Genomic DNA, 19,143 nt, shown 5'->3' on the forward strand with positions numbered 1-19,143 from the left:
ATAATAAAAAAATTAAAAAAATAAAGGGCAGTACAACCACATGCTGGTCTCAGTAGGATTGATAAAACTTGCTTTCCTCATGAAAACTGTGACCAGTTCTGAAGAATTCTGACCAACTGGGGCCGGTGCATTTGTCGTGTATTAGTTAACCACTGAAGTGTCATCATGCTGTCAGGAAAGAGTGTTAGTTTGTTGAAACAATTCTTAAAATTGTTCTTCAGATATTCTGTATTTTTCCTGGTCAGTCCCTTTCTTGGAAAAGCCTTGAAAGGTATTTTGAGTGAGTAGAAATTCAGTTCATTTTCAGTCTTAGAATAATTTAATTTCCATTTTCCTGACCACCTAAGTTTGATGGGATGATTTGCTTCCTCAAATTCGGAAGGGGTAGAAGGAAAACAAGCAAACAAAGAAACTCATCATATTTTCAATACTGCTTTTAATTAAATGCTATTAAATATTTATTCAACCAAATATGTCAATACTACTACTAAGAAATATATTGTTCTTTAGATAGGAATTAAGGAAACTAGACAAGCAAATGCTGACAAGAGGCCAAACTTGGAAATTTGGACATTATTATGTATTTAACATACTTTTGCTGAGTGTAGAAATTGAATTTGGCAAAATATTATCCCATTTTCTTGTATTTATAACAATAAATAACCAAGGTATTCATCTAAAATTGAGAATGTTTTTCTCCTTCCTCTTCTTTGCTATACAGTTTAGTTTTTAAATATAGAACTCCTCTTTTGTCATTGTTCATTTCCTCACAACCCTATACATCTGCCATAACATTTTGCTGAGACTCGGCAAAATTGTCATACATTTTCCCCATTTTTAAAAAAGTTCTGTGTAATTGTTAATTTTATCTGTTGTTAATTTGGAAATATTGCCAAGGAATGTCATAAAAATGCCAGTTTGTTTTTAGATGGCAATAAGATTTTAGAGTAGGACTGGACATTCTGGCCAAAACTGAGCCATTAAGAACTTTATAGGGGCACCTGGGTGGCTCAGCTTGTTAAGTGTCCGACTCTTGACTTCAGCTAGGTCATAATCTCATGGTTTGTGAGTTCAAGCCCTTCATAGAGCTCTATGATGACAGTGTGGAGCCTGCTTGGGATTCATTCTCTCTCTCTCTCCCTCTCTCTCTCTCTCTCTGTCCCTCCCCACTTGTACACATGTGCTTGCTCTCTTTTTCTCTCAAAATAAATAAATAAACTTTACAAAAAATTGCTAAAAAAAAACAACAAAAAATGACGTTTGTAAAAATTAGACCCCAGGTGTTTTCTTATTCATCCCACCCCACCCCTGACTGCTACTTTCCCTGTTGCTCCTTCCTACCATACCCTTTCCAGTCTTTCTGATCTTAAATCACAAATTGAAGTGTCCTTGCATGGACCCTCCTCTTAGTTCCCAAACCTTCCTGTTTGGCTAAGCACACTCATGCATAATCTATATCTCCTGGAAATTGAATTAGATATTGCCTGTGGGGCATTGGGCATGTTGCCTAATATATAAAACACAGTGAGTAAATGAAAAGAATAGTCATGGGTTCTCTTAATGCTATTATTTCATTTATTTATTTCCCAAGAATCATAGTTAGTAAGTACTCTTATTTTCCATTTCACAAATGAGGAACCTGAGGATCTTGGATTTTAATTAACATGCTTGAGGTCACACAGCTACTAAGGAGTGGAAGTGGTGGTTTTACTTCAATGCAAAGATTCTCATTATTAGCTCTACAACTAATAAGAGGAATTCACATTGAAGGATGACTGAATCCTCTGAATATTTGCCTCTCACAAATAACATCTCATTAATGGAAGTGAACATGGCATTTATGTGAGGATTGTTTTATCGGGAAGACTTCCTTTTCTTTCTTGTGTGTATTCAGGACCAGAAGCTTGCTGAACCACTTGCAAATATTCTAATTAATGCAGAACTCATAAGGAAAAAAACACGCAATCCTTGAAACAAGCTCCCAAATTGATATCATGTAACTGAAGCAAATGTAGTCAGCATTCTCACTAATTTTCCATAAGTGTTTTTCTCAATTATAGGCCAATAATGCCATTTTTTAAATTTCAAATTGAGCAATACTCTAAAGGTTTGTTGTTTCTTCATTGCTGTGGAAATCTGACTAGTTGAGAAAGCAGCACAGCAAAAATTAGCAATGAACTTGCTGGGATTGGCACTGGGTATTATATGTAAATGATGAATCACTAACTACTCCTGAAACTAATATTACTCTATATCTTAGCTAACTGGAATTTAAATAAAAGCATGAACCATTAAAAAAAGTTAATAATGAGTTTCCTATTTTTGTCCCCAAAATGGTGATAAGTTTCTGTCAATTTGAAGAAATGTATTATTTAATTTAGAAGCTATTGCATTTAGCAGTTTGAAAGATTATTTTTTTTATCAATTTTGAAACAGTCTGCTGAAAACTGAGGTTTATCAGTGGCAATAATCTCAAGGGGAAATCATTTAAATTTCCAAATTGGATCCATTGCCATTCCTGTTGCTGGCAACCTCTCTGTGGGAGATGTTGTATTTCTAGGCACTTCCTTGTGATTCATTTCTTCTGCAAAAGTTAAAAGTGCCATCACAAAAAGTTTAAAGGAAAAAGAAATACTTGAGGCGCCTGGGTGGCTCAGTCGGTTAAGCGTTCGACTTCGGCTCAGGTTATGATCTCATGGTTGGTGAGTTTGAGCCCCACATGGGCTCTGTGCTGACAGCTCAGAACCTGGATCCTGCTTTGGATTCTGGGTCTCCCTCTGTCTTTCTCTGCCCCTCCCCCACTAGCGCGTGCGCGCATGCGTGCTCTCTCTCTCTCTCTCTCTCTCTATCTCTCTCTCTGTCTCTCTCTCAAAAATGAATAAATAAGTATTAAAAAAAGAAATACTTAACCAAAAATGTTAGTTAAGAAAGAAATCCATATTAACCAAAAGATGTTTAAAATTAATGGAAAGTTATATATATGTTTATGTTTATTAACTAAATTAAGCATTATAGTAAAGCTAGTATTCTAAGATTATCTATGCTTCTGATTTATTACACTAATATTTCATGATTTAACTGCAACTACAAGAGAATGTGAATAGACACGGAGAGCAGCAGTTTCAACATTTTTACTCTTATGTATGTTAATACACAGTTCTGCCTCTCATACATATGCACGTATATATGCAATGTACATAGGTATGTGTGTGTATGTACATATATATATATACATTTGTGTGCTTATCTATATAAATATGTGAAGTTTGAGTTTAGCTTCACAAAGAATGTATATAAAATGTTTTAAAAGTAGAAGACAATTTAAATTACAAATTATCTTTGCCAACTTAGATATAATCACCAAATGTTTGATATTTATTTTTAGAGCAGAAGAATGATTTTCATTCAGTTTTGGACTGGTGAAAGATAGTTTCTTTCATGTGTGGTCATATTCAGTGTTTTAAATACATTTACTAATAATCAGTAAGATTAAAGTAAATGTGGAGAAACTGAGTTATAAAATCACGTTAAAAAGTAATTTACTTGTTTACACAGCACTGGAGAGCATGGAAGGGTATTATTATAGAGACAATGTTTCGGTGGAAGAATTTCAAGCCCAGATAAATGCAGCCTCATTGGAAAAAGTCAAACAATATAACCAGAAACTCAGGTATGTAATCTTTCAGTTTTTTTTTAAAGTAAGAAGGTAAGTGTTTGTGTTTTGACAAGAGCAGAGCAATAGAGGTCTTGACATATGCGTTATTAAATGATTGATGATGATACTCCTTCTGATATGATGTCTTTTTATTTAAGGTTTAATATTTCAAATATTCTAACAAGTACACTTTTTGAAAATAAAATCGAAAAACAGTGTTTGAAAATTTTCATGCTATTGTCTTAATTGCTGAAGAAGATCAAAAATTAAATATTTATTAGATCATTAGCAGGGAGGGAAAAAGCATTGATATTTTATACTGGTGTCCCCTAGGAGGTTTCAGTGAATTAGGGGCAAATAAAATAGGGCTCCTTTATGTACCATTAAACACCTGGCATCCTGACAGTGAGAGAAGAATGTGGTTAACACAGAAGCTATGTCACAGCATGTACTTGGTATTGGAAAAATATCTACTTTCAAATACATATATTAATGTTTCGATTTTGCTGTTTTCCCCCCTCTAAAAATAGTGTTACTGGCAAAATAACCAATGGCAGGGAAGATTAGTCACAGTAAGTGAAAGGGAAATGTGTTACAATTCAAACTTTAACTTTCAACAAATTATTAGCATATATAACTCCCTCTTACCTGATGAATTATTCCGCGAAGAGATTATCTTTTTAAATTACTTACAGATTACAGCTTTTATTTTTAAGAGAAAAAATACTCTTGTTCTACCTTAAGCCTTAATGATTCAAAAATCGTTTTTATATTATATTTTATTTCGTATTACATTATAACTATTGTAACATTTTTTTGGTTTTGTCCACAATATGGCGAGACTATGAAGATAAATTAATTCCTAAAATTCCTGACAGGAAGAGGTATTCGTTCTCGTCGTATGAACGAAGGGTAGGCTCTTTCACCACAGATGCTTTCTCTTGCTTCCCCTGCCTCACACAGTCCCTTTCCGTAGGTTCTTTACTTTTCTTCCGTCACGTTAATCACTTCTGAAGCTCTCAACCTCAAAACCCCCAGTATCTTTTTGGCTTCTCATTTTCTCTTCCTTCCTAAAATATAGTTGGAGATCCTGATGAGTCTGACAGAAATGTCTCTTGGACTGCCCCCACTTTACTCTCTCATCTAGGTCACTGTTTCTCAAAGACATATAATGTACTGACTCCTTTCACAAGAAAAAACAAACAAAAAAGTTCATCTTAAATTCTTAAATGGTGTGTCCACTGAGTAACACTGCCCAGTCTTGGTCAATCTGACCAATCTCCTGTCTCTAAGACCCCATGTTGTTTTAATCTCAGGATTTTGCTTCCAGATAATAATTTTAAGTTATCTATCTTACTGTGTCACTCTTCTTGCTCAAAAGATTTGGTGATTTCTTATTGTCCCCAAAAGGACTCACAACCTCCTTACACTGGCAGTCAAGATCTTTCATGACTTGACCTGAGATTTCTTTTCTCCGCCTGTGCTCCAGCCATGCTGTACTCTCCTTATATCCAATCATGCACCGTAGTCTCCTTGTTCCATGACTTTTCACCATCCACCTAGCATCTGGTCTTCCATCTCCAGCCGCTTATAAAGCTACTATTCCAATGATTCAATGTCCAGCTCTAGTATGCTCTTCTTAATAAAATATTTTTCTTTTATTATTGGGCTAGGATGAGGCCTGGGCATTAGACTGTCTAGAAGTCTCCTAGGAGTTTCTGATGTGCAGCTGGAATTGAAAACCAATTCCCTAGATCCCAGAGTTCTGTTTATAAAAAATATTTTATACTACTTTTTTTCCTTAAGTTTATTTATTTATTTTGAGAGGGGGAGAGAGGTAGGGAGAGAGGGAATCCCAAGCAGGCTCCACACCTTCAGCATGGAGCTCGATGTGGGGCTCAAACCCACGAACCATGAGATCATGACCTGAGCTGAAACCAAGAGCCAGATGCTCAACTGACTGAGCCCCCAGGTGCCCTAGATTCCAGAGGTCTCAAAGGATGACCCCCCAGGCCAGCAATGTCAGTGCCATCTGCAAACTTGTTAAAAAAAAAAAATCTTAGGTAGACCCAGCAGTCTGGGTTATAATAAGCCTTGCAGGTGATTCTCACACACACTCAAATTTCAGAAGCACTGCCCTTGGCTAAATAAATGTCCAACCACTCTGCCGGTCTTTCATTTTACTTTATTTATGACTACTATGGAATTCTGTTTTTCTCCCTGATGATACCGTTATGTGTATAGATCTCTCATCTTTATTTTATGATTAGCTCTTTAAGATGAGGGATACACTGGGGCTCCTGGGCAGCTCAGTCGGTTGAGCATCTGGGGCTCAGGTCATGATGTCATTGGTTCGTGAGTTTAAACCTGCTTTGGGCTCTGTGCTGACAGCTTAGAGCCTGGAGCCTGCTTGGGATTCTGTGTCTCCTTCTCTGTCTGCCGCCCCCCTGTGCACTAGTGTTCTGTCTCTCTCTATCTCTCTTTCTTTCTCTCAAAAATAAATAATAAAAAAAAGATGAGGGATACATTTATCTTGGTGTTTCCCATGGTGTCTGTCAAAGTATTTTGCATAAGAAGTTCTCCAAAATGTATGTTGAGTTGCATGAAATTATTTAGATACAACAAGCCAGAGAGAAGTGGGGATGTCACCTAACATTCATGCCCCTGTGGATCTTTGTATTTTTAACCAGAATTATAATGGATACTCACATATAACAGGTACCTGATGTTTAAGATTTTTTATGAAGATAAACAATATGTGTATTAATGCATGCTATCCTCTTCACATAAAACATTTTCATGTATCTTTTCTAGAGAAAACATTTTCAAAAGCACAAACCCCTCAGGACTAATTGGTGCTCTTGTCAGTAATTAGCTGCTATATATCCTATTTGTTGCATATTAGATTTCCTTTGCACAGGAAGACAATTATTTTCCTCTTTACTTCCAGTAATGCCTTCTCTTCCTGCCTATTTCTTGAATAAGGCTGTTAATTTCTTCCTTAATTTTTCCTGTTACTTTGTAATCATAAATACTCTGAAACTACTCTTGGGCAATCTTTTTTTGGTTTTGGGGGCTACAGACCAACGTTGACCATTTCTTTAAAGGGGCTGTTACTATCCTTTGTAGAAAAATAACCCCCAGGTGTCTCTAGTTCATTATAACCCAGAGCCTTTTGAACACTTTCACTGAAAACCATATCATTCTTGATGTTACTTTGTTTATTTGCTAATTAGACCTCAGAAAAGGCCTTTTTTTTTTTTTTACAACAAACCAACAAACATAAATAAATGAACTAGTGTTTTTTTTAGAAAGCATTCTTTAGATTACAAGTTTCAGAAACCAAACTCAAACTGGTGTAAACAAAATAATGCATTGGCATATGTAACAGGTATATTCAAGGCATGTGGCGCTGGCTGTGTTAGGCACAGCTAGATCCAAGGATATGGTCTTGGGTGGGGGGCGCGGCTTTCTTTCCCTGTCTCTTAGTACTTTTTTCCTCTGTGTGGGCTTCATTGTTGTTACACATTTGGGTAAAGATGGTCACTGCAGACCAGTGTTGCAGTCAAAGAAGAGAATGTGTCCACCCCCGTTACTCCTCCACAGAGAGTTCCACCAAAAGACCCGAGGAGGCATTCATTGGCCAGACCCAAGTCACGTGCCCATTCTTGGGTGGGCTCAGCATCACAGAAGTCCACACGAATCAGCTGTCACAAAAGGAACAAAGTAAGGATGCTTGACAAGAGGGAATAATGGATTTCATTCTAGTTATAGTCTCTAGAACAACAAAGAACAGGTGCAAAAATTTACTACTTTAAAGATGATGATAGCCATAATACCTACCAATTTTTAAGAATATATTGAGTCGGTCACAATTCTAGGTGAGTTATGTGGATTATTTAACAAAACTGGTAAGTTCCATATTATCATTTCCATGTTAAGGGAAACTTATACAAGTTTACCCAGATAATAAGTAGTAAAATCAAAATTTAAATCACAGGCCTTTTTTCTCTAATTTAGAGTCTATACTATTTGTTCTGTGTTAGGCTGGCTTAGTGACTGGAGTGAACATAATATGCTGAAAACAAATTCTCTGTTACTAAGTTTTGGTGTCCGGTACTATCAAGTGCCCCCAATTGCTCTGAGTTTGTACCATCAACTGTTCATTCAGTGTCCATGAAGTTTCCCTTTTCATGAAATTGAAAAAAACAGAAAATGAACAAATGAATCCATAAACAAATTATTGGAGATAGTCAACAGTTCAATGAAGAACTAAACTATGGCAACTAAAACAAGTTGCCATACTAGGAGGTCGGTCATGTAGAGGAGGTAGTTAGGGATGACTTAATTATTAGGTGGTATTTGAACAGAAAACTGAATCAAAAGGAGACAGCCTTGCCAAAATCGGGGGGAAAGTCTTTCTCAAAACTGTGAACTGATGTACATAAATCATGAGAATTAACTTATCATGTTTGAGGAAGACAAAGAAGGCCAGGAGGATTCTAGTCATTAAGAAGGATGATGCATGAGGGTGCCTGGGTGGCTCAGTCAATTAAGCATCCAACCTCAGCTCAGGTCATGGTCTCACAGTTCATCAGTTTGAGCCCCACATCAGACTCCACGCTGAGAGCATGAAGCCTGCTTTGGATCCTCTGTCTCCCCCTGTCTCTGCCCCTTCCCCCATGCTCTTGTGCTCACTCTCTCTCTCTCTGTCTCTCAAAAATAAATATTAAAAAAAAGAAGGATGATGTATATTGAGAGATATTTGTAGAGACCTGGTTATGTAGGGCTGTGGGCCATTGTAAGGGGTGTAGATTTTATTGTAAGTACAATCCAGGAGTCTTTGGAAAGTTTTTATTTAGTGACTGTTGTCCATTTGTATCTCATATTTCTGTTGCAAATAATATCCAAAATGGTTGAAGCTTCCGTGAGGCGGTAATTCATTACCAGCAGGCTGCTCTGGCCCTTCTTGTTCGAGTTTCTGTAGGAATACAGATCAGCCAATGCACTTGGGGGGTCTTTGCCATATGCGTGATAACCCTGATGCTGGTTGCCTAAAAACACCCTGATTTAGCTGTTACCCCCTATGAACAAGGTAGAGGCAGCAGAAATGTCTAATAGCTGTGTCTAAAATATACCCTCCAATGCCAAGTCAGACAAAGTTCTTGACTGATTTCAACCTGATTATTAGGAAATAATACCATGTAACATCTCCCTGATGTCTTCTATGATTTTCTCAAGCCCACTGAGGCAACTTGTGGAATGGGAGAAGATATTTGCAAATGACATCTGAAAAGGGTTAGTGTACAAAATATTTATAAAAAATGTATGAAAGAATTTATAAAACTCACACCCAAAAAAAGCCCAAATAATCCCCTTAAAAAATGAGAAGACATGAATAGACATTTTTCCAAAGAAGACATCCAGATGGCCAACAGACACATGAAAAGATGCTTAACATTACTCATCATCAGGGAAATACAAATCAAAACCACAATGAGATACCACCTCCCACTAATCAGATGGCTAAAATTAACAACACAAGAAACAACAGGTGTTGGCAAGGATGTGGAGAAAGGGGAAGCCTCTTACACTTTTGTTGAGAAGGCAAACTGATGCAACCACTCTGGAAAACAGTATGGAGGTTCCTCAAAAAGTTTAAAATGGAACTACTCTGAGATTCAGTAATTGCACTACTAGGTATTTATCCAAAGGCTACAAAAATACTGATCCAAAGGGGTACATGCACCCTGATGTAGATAGCATCATTACCAACAATAGCCAAATTATGGAAAGAGCCCAAATGTCCATCGACTGATGAATGGGTAAAGTTGTGGTATATGTATTTACAATGGGATATTACTCAGCCGTCAGAAAGAAAGAAATCTTGTCATTTGCAATGATGTGGATGGAGCTAGAGAACATTATGCTCAGCTAAGTAAGTCAATCAGAGAAAGACAAGTACCATATGATTTCACTTATATGTAGAATTTAAGAAACAAAGCAAATGAACATGGGGCAGGGGAAAGAGAGACAAACCAAGACTCTTAACTATAGAGAACAAACTGAGGGTTACTGAAGGGGAGGTGGCTGTAAGATGGGTTAAACAGGTGACGGGTAATAAGGAGAGCACTTACGATGGATGAGCACTGGGTATTGTATGGAAGTGCTGAATCACTAACTTGCACACCTGAAACTAGTGTTACACTGTATGTTAACTAACTGGAATTTAAATAAAAATTTGGAGAAGAAAAAAAAAGAAATAAATAATAGCATGTAAAGTGTTTGACTCTGAAATTCTAACCAAGAAATTTAGGAGGAAGGGCAATCTTCCTTCCTACCTTCAACATCCTCATGCTATTTTATTCTCTGTCTTCTACCTCAGGCTTTCCTTTTTATTCCCTCTGGCCATGAGCCATCTTCCCCATTAGCATCATTTTTTCCTGCCCTACATAATTATAATTTATCATTACCAAACCCTTTCATTTTGATGTATCCTGCTTATTGGCAAAAAATACCGCACTGCTTGGTGACCAGTGAGACAAAGTGTAATATAAATGTGAACAATATTTTGTGTATTTAAGTACTCCTTTCAGTTTGAGGGGGTCTAGATAATTATTTTTTAAATACTATTTTCAGTATAAAGTCAACAGTAAAATATAACAAAAATAAAAGGAAGCAAGTTGTATATTAGTTATTGAGATCATGTATTATGTTTGTGAAGTGATAGCTTTAGACTGAATTTTTTTAGGGCTTATAATCTTGGATATCTAAATGTAAATACATCTCTTTAGAGAAATAAGGCAAGAAAATTTTTTAAAGCATATATTCTCTTAAGGTATACCTCTGTGGATAAAGAATTTTCTTTAAGGAAAGCAAGTTTTTTTTAAAGCCAAAATGTATTTTATATAACAAGCAGAAGGAAAATGGATATCTTATTTTTGTTGGGAAAAAAATGCTATGCGAATACCAATCTCAATGCCATATATTTTGACCAATTTTTTCAACTGAGAAATGCCCGGTGAGAAGTATGTATGTGTTTGTGTATCCCCATGATAGCACCTCCACGAAATGTGTCATTTCTCTCTACCTCTGAGGAAGAAAAATGTCAGTGAATATGTTCTCCTGGCATAAGATAGATATGAAGGGTGGCATGGACTCACTGCCATTTTATGTCTTTAAGTACAGCTATCAAACAGCCTAAGAAAATAAAGAACATTGGGACCTAAGCCTTTACACCCCATCTGTGCTTATAAGGACATACCCTAATTCCTATTTCTTTCTTCCCTCAGAGCCTTCAACCCATAAAACACTATTTCCTAGTCCTTGTTTAGATAGCCAAAAGTATATCCAGGCTTGAAATGGAATATTTTGGTTGTTCTATCAATAGAACTGTGGAAGCTACCTTAAATCAACAGGAATATGGATTTAATAAAATCTGAGAGAGACAGTAAGAGAGAGAGGAGGGAGAGCAAGAGAGACAGAGAAAACACTGAATAGAATTTAAATAATGCCTTTGTCCTACAATTGTTTTTCTTTATAAAGCTGCAGCTTCTAGAGTTATTAGGTGATGTGATTTCTTTTTTGATTAACTGGAAATATTCCAGATGAATATTTATCTCCTCTGTAGCAGTTACATATTTGTTTTTCATTCTGTTCTTCAACCAAATTTCATTTTTTAATATTTTAGATGCAACTATATTTCTGTTTCTCTAAGACAAGCTGTAAACTAAATGTGTATATTCAATTTTTTTCTATTTTCAGATTATGAATACAGTTTCCAGGCTGTAAATTTTGTTTCATATTAGAAGTGATTCTTCAATAGCAGGAGAAAACATCTAAGTCTACAAAAAATTTGAAGTCATTTATATGACTTAAGCATTTTTTAGACTCCTTTTCTATATATGATATGTATACAGGATTTAACATGTACAGAATATAAGTTATACTTAAGTGCCAGATTCTCACACAGTGTAAATCTAAAGAAACTGCTGGACGTTTATTCGACAAATCCAGTATGCCCACCAAGTACCAGGGACAGCGCTTCACATTGGGGGAATCATAGTAGACAAGATTGCAGCCTTCCAGGAAAATTTTGCCTGTGGGTTATGATAAACATGAAAAAAAATTTTACTAACAATTTATAGCAATATGTAAAAAACCTTGTAGGGAATGTGTAAGGTGCTATGCAAGTGTGTAAGAAGGGAATCAGTCTTAATTGGATGGGAAGATGGTTGAAGGTTTCAGGAATGAATGATTTGAGGAAGTGACATTTATGCAGAGATCTGAAGGAGGAGTTGGACTTGCAGTGTTTAGTGGGCAGGAAATGAGAGATAAAGGTGTGCAGAAGGGGTATTTCCTAGCAGAGGGAATAGCATGTGTAAAAATCCTGAAGGGGGAGGCAGAAATTATATAGTGTATGGAGGCTGGAATTCAAGAGGGAGAGGGGTGTGAGACAGTTGTGTGAAAAGAATCCCTTCTGTACTTCCTTCACTAACAGTTCTTCCTCAATTTCTTTTAAGCCAGCTGTCACCCAGGGCATGCTTTAGCTCGGTTTCCATGTGTTGAAAGTGTATAATTATTTAAGACCCATCTGAAATTTATCTTCCTGCAGGAAGCCTTCAGTTATAGCCTTAGCTGAAATTAATCACTTTCTTTTTTAAAACTTAACAACTTCTTTGATTTCATTTGTTTTATTCTGACTTGAGGGTTATTTACCTGCCTTGCTCAATACATATGAGGGCAACAAGGTCTTAGTTCTCCACTGTGCTTGGTACATAGTAAGCACCGTAAAAATGGTTGAATTGAATTGGAAATCAGGTTAACTGCAATATAATGGTCTTCTATTTTTGTACAATTAGCATTTTATTGAATTTATTCCAGTCTCCAGTCTACTTCTTTTTATATCCAAAAAATGTAGGGCCATTTGAAGGGTACAGATGCTGACTCTGTTGGAGACTTCTCTCAAGAAACTCATCAGCATAGCCAAGGTTCATAAATTTCACATGCGACAAGAACAGATAAGTTGAAATTACAATGACACTTTTGAGAACAACATATCATCTCTTCTTTATTTGAAAAATACTGTAATTCTATTAAACTTTGCCATCAGTAACTTCTGAGAATGTGATACGACTGAATATATATTTATGCATCTAGGTTTTAATTTATCTGGACTGTACTTATTCTTGTCTGTATTCAGATGAGTTCATTGTTCTTGAGAAGTTGTAATTACATCTAATTATTTTTATGTTATGTTAAGGGAATTTTTAATGCAATTTTTTGATAAGGGCAGCAAATGAGATTAGGATTAACTATGTGTTTTCACATTTTTATAAGTCCTTCATTGTGATAATATTTATCAAGGATGAATAGATCTTTTGGATGACAAGTAGAAGCAGATCATCTTTAAAATCATCTTTTAAAAATATTTTATTATTATTACTATTTAATTTTTTAATTTATTGCCAAGTTAGCTAACATACAGTGTATACGGTGTGCTTTTGGTTTTGGGGGTAGATTCCCATAATTCATCGCTTACATACAACACCCAGTGCTCATCACAACAAGTGCCCTCCTCAATGCCCATCACCCTTTCCCCCCTTCCCTGCCACCCCATCAACCCTAAGTTTGTTCTCCTCATTCAAGAATCTCTTATGTTACCTCTCTCTCTGTTTGAAACTGTTTTTTCCCCTTCCCTTCCCCCATGGTCCTCCAGAATCTTTGAAGAGAATTCTCTCTATCTCAAAGTTAAAAAAAAAAAGAAAAAGAAAAAGCTATTGTTTTCATCAAAGCAAAGGGAAGATCAAAGTTCCTTTTCCTTTTGCTCAGAATTTCCTTCTGAATAAGTGAGAGTTGAAAGTGTCGCAAAGAAAATCAGTGTACCCTGAAGAATCAGTTAGGGAAATATACTCTGTGAGGAAGAATTTGTCAGTGCTTATGGAAGCAAGATTGATTTTTATTTTTAACCCTGCTGACATTTCTAGCTCATCACAAGGACAGTCTTTAAAAATTATATTCAAGGCATTCTAGTCAAGCTCTTTCAGTGATTTGTTTCCTATTGCTTTTGTTCAGTTCCTTTTTGCTGACATTTCATACTTCTTTTGCTTGGTGGATGTACCATAAGGTGGTGAATGATTGAGTATAAGTTACCCATTCAAAGCTTTGTCCCTACAGCAGTCAGGACATTTAGTGTGGGCCTAGAGCTTTTCATTCAGAAGACATAATCATGACTTAAAAGGAATTAATGTGGATTTAAGGAGATCATGATTTGTGTGAAGAATAGAACATTATGTTTATAAAATTAGCTGTCTAGTTACATGGACCACCCAACTTCAACTGAGGGCAAAATTCTACCTTCTATAGAATTTTATCTTCTATAGTTTGTGACATTCTGTTGGTCATTCAGGAAGAAAACCGAATATATTTTTGCTTGGTTTTTGCTAATTTCAGCCAGAATGACTCTAATTTACTAAATTGCTTTGGCCATGTCCTATCCATCTTTCCTGGCACACCTCAAAATTCACCCCTGCAAGAGGTCTTCCCACCTCCCCTGAGTTAGTTAACATTTATCACATCATGCATTATGTATCTGTTTCTCCTTTTCACTTTGTCTTTTTCTTTTATCATTGCTGATAAGGTACCTATTAATAGATGACTAACAAGTGTTTGTATGTGTGAAAATTTGGGGCAACCAAATCAGGACGCAGAATATAAATGGTGGTGGGTTCCTGGCTGACATCATGATGACTTCAACAGAATATTTGGAGAATGGGATGGACTGTAATGTCGGTGTTGAACGGGTCTTCCTAGCCACTCCCATTCTGTTTTGAGAATATTCTTAATGGTTCAGTAGTATTTATCGTGCACTTATACACAAGTGCAGGAATGTGTATAGCATTAAGAATACAGAGATAAACCAGACAGTATGCTCTTGAGAATCTGAGGGGAGAGGAAGAATGAATGTGGTAGATAGGCTATTTTGAAATACCCTACTAAAACCATGGGGGAGGGAACAGGATGCCCAGAAACACAGACTAGGAGCACGTAGAAGAGACTAAGGAGCTCAGGATGGGGTAGTTCTGACACAGGACGGCTCCTGAGCCAGGTGAAGGAGGGGAGGGAAGCTTTCTCAGTGAGAGGGACCATTATGAACAGAGACACTGCAGAACCATAATGGGGCAATACAGCAGGCAAGGCTGAAAAGAGACAGGAGGCGTGGTCAGGAGGGGGACCAGAGATGCCAGCTGAAGAGCTTAAGCTTAAGCATGTAATTGGGGTGCTTGTGAGTTCTAAGCAGCACAGAGGGGAGCCACTGAGGGGTTGCATTTGAAACTGAGCACCTTGGTGGTACCATTGAAGATAAATTAGGGGTGAGAATAAGATTAGAATCAGAAAGCTTGGTTAGAAAGCTACTAAAATAGTTCTGGCAAATGATATTAACCCTAAGAAGATAAAAATGGAGATGGAGAGGAAGGCATAGATTTTAGAAATATGTGGAAAGTAAGTAAAAGGTTTTCCTCACCGAATACATATAGGGGGGTTGGAGATACACTGGATTGGACACCTGGATCATTAGTTGATATAGTGAGGAAACAAGAGGAGAAGCTTCTTCAGGATTGAAAGTGGCAACATACTAAATTGATTTGGATTTCATATGGAGGATTGACATTCAAGAAGCTCTCTATCCACTAGGCTGGAGGCACTCACATAGAAGTAAATAGTTAAAAGCAAACTAATGCTTGAGATTTCCCAGGTGATAGTACCATACATACATTGAACTGCTCAAAGTCAGGCAACTGGCAATGAGGGGCAAAGGCTCAAACTAGATATTTCCAGCTCCAAAGAGTACGCTTTTGTTACAGTGCTCCATTGATTCTCCGAGGTAGCAAATGATCTCAGTATTAATGTGTGTGGCTTCAGGAAATGATTTAATGCGAGTTTAATTACTTACAATTAAAGAGTTAAGTACAACACAAACATGTGAAATCTTCTTTGAAAAAAAAAGGGAGAATTTTGAAGTGACAAGGAGCATTCTGGTTTGTTTTCTCTGCAAAGGGATGTGTCCATAGCTGTAGGACTAGAAAAGAAGATATGACAAAGACCAGAAGGGAAGAAAAAGGCAAAAGGGACTAAAATAGTTGAATCTTATTGCTACTTGAAAACGAAAGGAAGTATCTCTAGAGAATCAAACTCACTAATGTAGTTTTGCCCTTGTAATGAATGCACCTTGTCAAATATTACATACTGCCAAGGAAGGAGAATTCATCTGCATGCATACATTTTAAAAGCCATAAAAATGCATTATCAGCCATGTTCTTTGCATCAAATTTCAAAGTAAAGTATTGAAATATATATTATGTAATATTATACAAAAATATATAATTAAAATTATATAATTATAATAATGATACATTATAATTAAAGATAAAATATTTTAGTAGAATAATACTAACTTAGGATATTTTCATTTGTCTATTCAGATTAAGACTAGTTATGCAAAATTAAATGCCTATAGTTTTGTTCCTTTCATAGCATATTTCATACAATTGTGTATACATTAATAAGTTAGCAGCTTCTTAGATACACTTCAGTTTGTATAAACTTTGAACTTCACCTACTTGAGACATCAGTGAACTCAGATATAAAATTAGACACATTCAGAAAACACAATGGAAGTCTTAAGATCTAATGTCTTTAGATCTAATGACATTCATTGCATTTCCTATAAGCCAAATGAGAAAAAAACAAATATTCTTTAAAAAAAATTTTTTTTTAATCTTTATCTTTGAGAGAGACAGAAAGAGAGACCGAGTACGAGTGGGGGAGGAACAGGAAGAGAGAGGGACACACAGAATCCAAAGCAGGGTCCAGACTCTGAGCTGTCAGCACAGAGCCCGACATGAAGCTGAAACTCACAAACCATGAGTTCATGACCTGAGCCAAAGTCAGACGCTTAACCAACTGAGCCACCCAGGTGCCCCAGAAATATTTTTTAGTGTTTATTTATTTATTTTGTGCATGTGAGGAGCAGAGAGACGGGGAGAGAAAGAATCCCAAGTAGTCTCTGTGCTGTCAGTGCAGAGTCCAACTCGGGGCTTGATCTCATGAACCATGAGATCATGTCCTGAGCCAAAATCAAGAGTTGGACACTTAACCGACTGAGCCATGCAGGCACCCCAAAAACAGAAATATTCTTAATAGACTAAGTGACACTTGGGCCATAGGACAAAGAATTTTGGTTAGTTAAAGTAAATATGGGATTTCTGCACTAATATGAATAAGAAGAAACAGAGGGCTACTGATCTTGGAATTGTCTTTTTCATTAATATACCAGAAGATGGAGAGTCAGTTAAACCTGGATTCCAATCCTCCCTCTTCCCTTGACTAGTTGTATGACTTACAGCAAATTGTTAATAACTCTGAGCCTTGATTTCCTTCTTTATCCACTGGAGATAGTGATGCTTCATCAGCTGTTGTATTACCTGAGAGGAGGTTTGTACAGTCTTCATTATTTGCTTAATGTAAAGAGTAACAAATATCATATCTGTAGGAAACCCATTGGTTTCTCCAAGGTCCTCTTGTGTTGGGGCAGCTGACCTTACCGCCCAATGTGGGAGGAAGGAAACTGTCTCCCAATGAGACAGAGAGGGAACTTGCCTAAAATAGCTATGCACAATGGAGCCAGAAGAGCCTTATTTGTGCACAGAAATACTCCTGAGAATAAACCAGATAACTGTATTCGATTTCACCCCAGAAAACTAAGGATAAGAGGCAATGGTGGAAAACTATCCAGAAGGATGTCTAGCCTCTGCTGTGCTTCCAGTCCTGGATTGAACCCAAAGGCAGAAAAGATGGCTGCCCAGTTCTGGTGTGGACAAGATGGCAGAACACTTCTAAACACCTTCAATGATAGTAATAGAAGCAGGAACTTTTTATACACTGCGTAATTAAAAACTAAATGGAAAGTATGGCATTCAGCTCTGCCTTACTACAATCTTGAATGCTACCAGATTCTTTAGGCAGGTAGTAAAGACTTGCTGGTAAAGCCATTCTTGTTATTCTGCAATCAAAAATAGAATTTATGAGTGAAATTGTGATTTCCCCATATTCAGTGTCTTTATGTATACTTTGAACAACACTGCATATACTGATATTTAAAGCTTTTAATGTGAGAAATGAGCTAGTTTCTTGCTTAGTAACTAATCTAGGTTGGAATGTCAGTGTAGTTTGCAGGGGAAGATGTACACCTAAACTCTTTCTTTGCCTGTTTTAATACACAGTAGAAGAAAACCAATCTCACAGAGATATGCTGATGGAAAGAGAAGACAAGATTTAAGAGGAATTTCTTAACAAAAATCCAATGAAATTGTATTGTCTGTATCATCTGTAAATTATGGATAAATATTACCAATTTTATTTTTCTGATTTAATGTTAAACCATCATTTTGATTAATAATTATAATAACCATAGAGATGACAAGTTTTGAATAAAAACAAATTCCTGCATTTGTTTTCAATTTTTATACACTTTTGGTTCATAGTTGACAACCTAACCTTCAAATGGCACTTATTGCTGTGTGGCCATACTGTGCATGACTGTTTTGTGACTCACAGCACATGTGACTTACTGCACTGGTCTGTAACCTAGTCAATATAACAAATGCTCTTGAATGCTTTGGGTGTTGAGACAATGTAAATTGTTATACAATTTCTAAATTTTTGCTGACAGATTCTTAAGTCTGCAGACCACATTTTGAGTGGCACTGAGCTAGAGTACATAGGCTGGGATTTAAAATAATTACTAGTGTAGGATATAGCTTTTGCCTTTCAAAAGTTCCCTAAGCAAGGTTGAGAACTGGAAAGTGAGCTGAGGGCAGATTCTGAAGGAGGGAGAGCAAGTTTGCCTTGTGTCTGGGTGAAGAAATGTCATTGAAAACAAGATGGGGACAGGTCCGCACTATAGTAGAGAAGCAGATGTAGGAAGAGCTGGCATTAGGAGTTTCTGTTTTCCCACACAGAAAGCTTGCTGGAGTCAGGTTCTTCAGACCGTTAACAGGGAAAGAAAGTCAAGGCTACACGTAATGCATACCAGAATGTAGGTTCCCTGAGGGAACTTGCTAATGACTGTATCCCTAAAGCATGGAACATTGATTTATACCCAAATAGTTGTTCAAAGAATATTTGTTGAAGTAATTGAATGAAAGTATTGATAACACATTCTTATGTCCAGAAAACTAAGTGTAGGATTAGTATTTTGTTTTGTTTTGTTCTGTTTTTTACTCTCAAGTCCCTTATTGCCACAAGGATTTCAGGAGGTTTAGGGAGATTTCCAGTAGTTTATCAACAATAAATCTTTAAGTTTCATATCATTTACCCCTTCTCTTCTAATACAGCATAGCAGATCCATGACAAATAAGGGATAAGGCCCTCTCTCTCTCTCTCTCTCCCTCCCTCCCTTCCCTCTGTCCTTTGTCTGTCTGCTTCTC

The 19,143-nt window shown here is 36.6% G+C and overlaps 1 protein-coding gene across 1 annotated transcript in view; it reads left to right on the top strand.

Moving 5' to 3' along the window:
* The window catches only part of PREX2 (phosphatidylinositol-3,4,5-trisphosphate dependent Rac exchange factor 2), a 287,036-nt gene that overhangs the window by 211,924 nt on the left and 55,969 nt on the right, over positions 1–19,143 (top strand). Inside the window, exon 35 of the mRNA XM_042923563.1 lies at positions 3,556–3,670. Within this exon, the coding sequence (XP_042779497.1) occupies positions 3,556–3,670 (115 nt within the window). The remainder of the gene's footprint in view (positions 1–3,555; positions 3,671–19,143) is intronic.

Source organism: Panthera leo, chromosome F2, assembly GCF_018350215.1.
Source record: "Panthera leo isolate Ple1 chromosome F2, P.leo_Ple1_pat1.1, whole genome shotgun sequence".
Classification (NCBI taxonomy): domain Eukaryota; kingdom Metazoa; phylum Chordata; class Mammalia; order Carnivora; family Felidae; genus Panthera; species Panthera leo.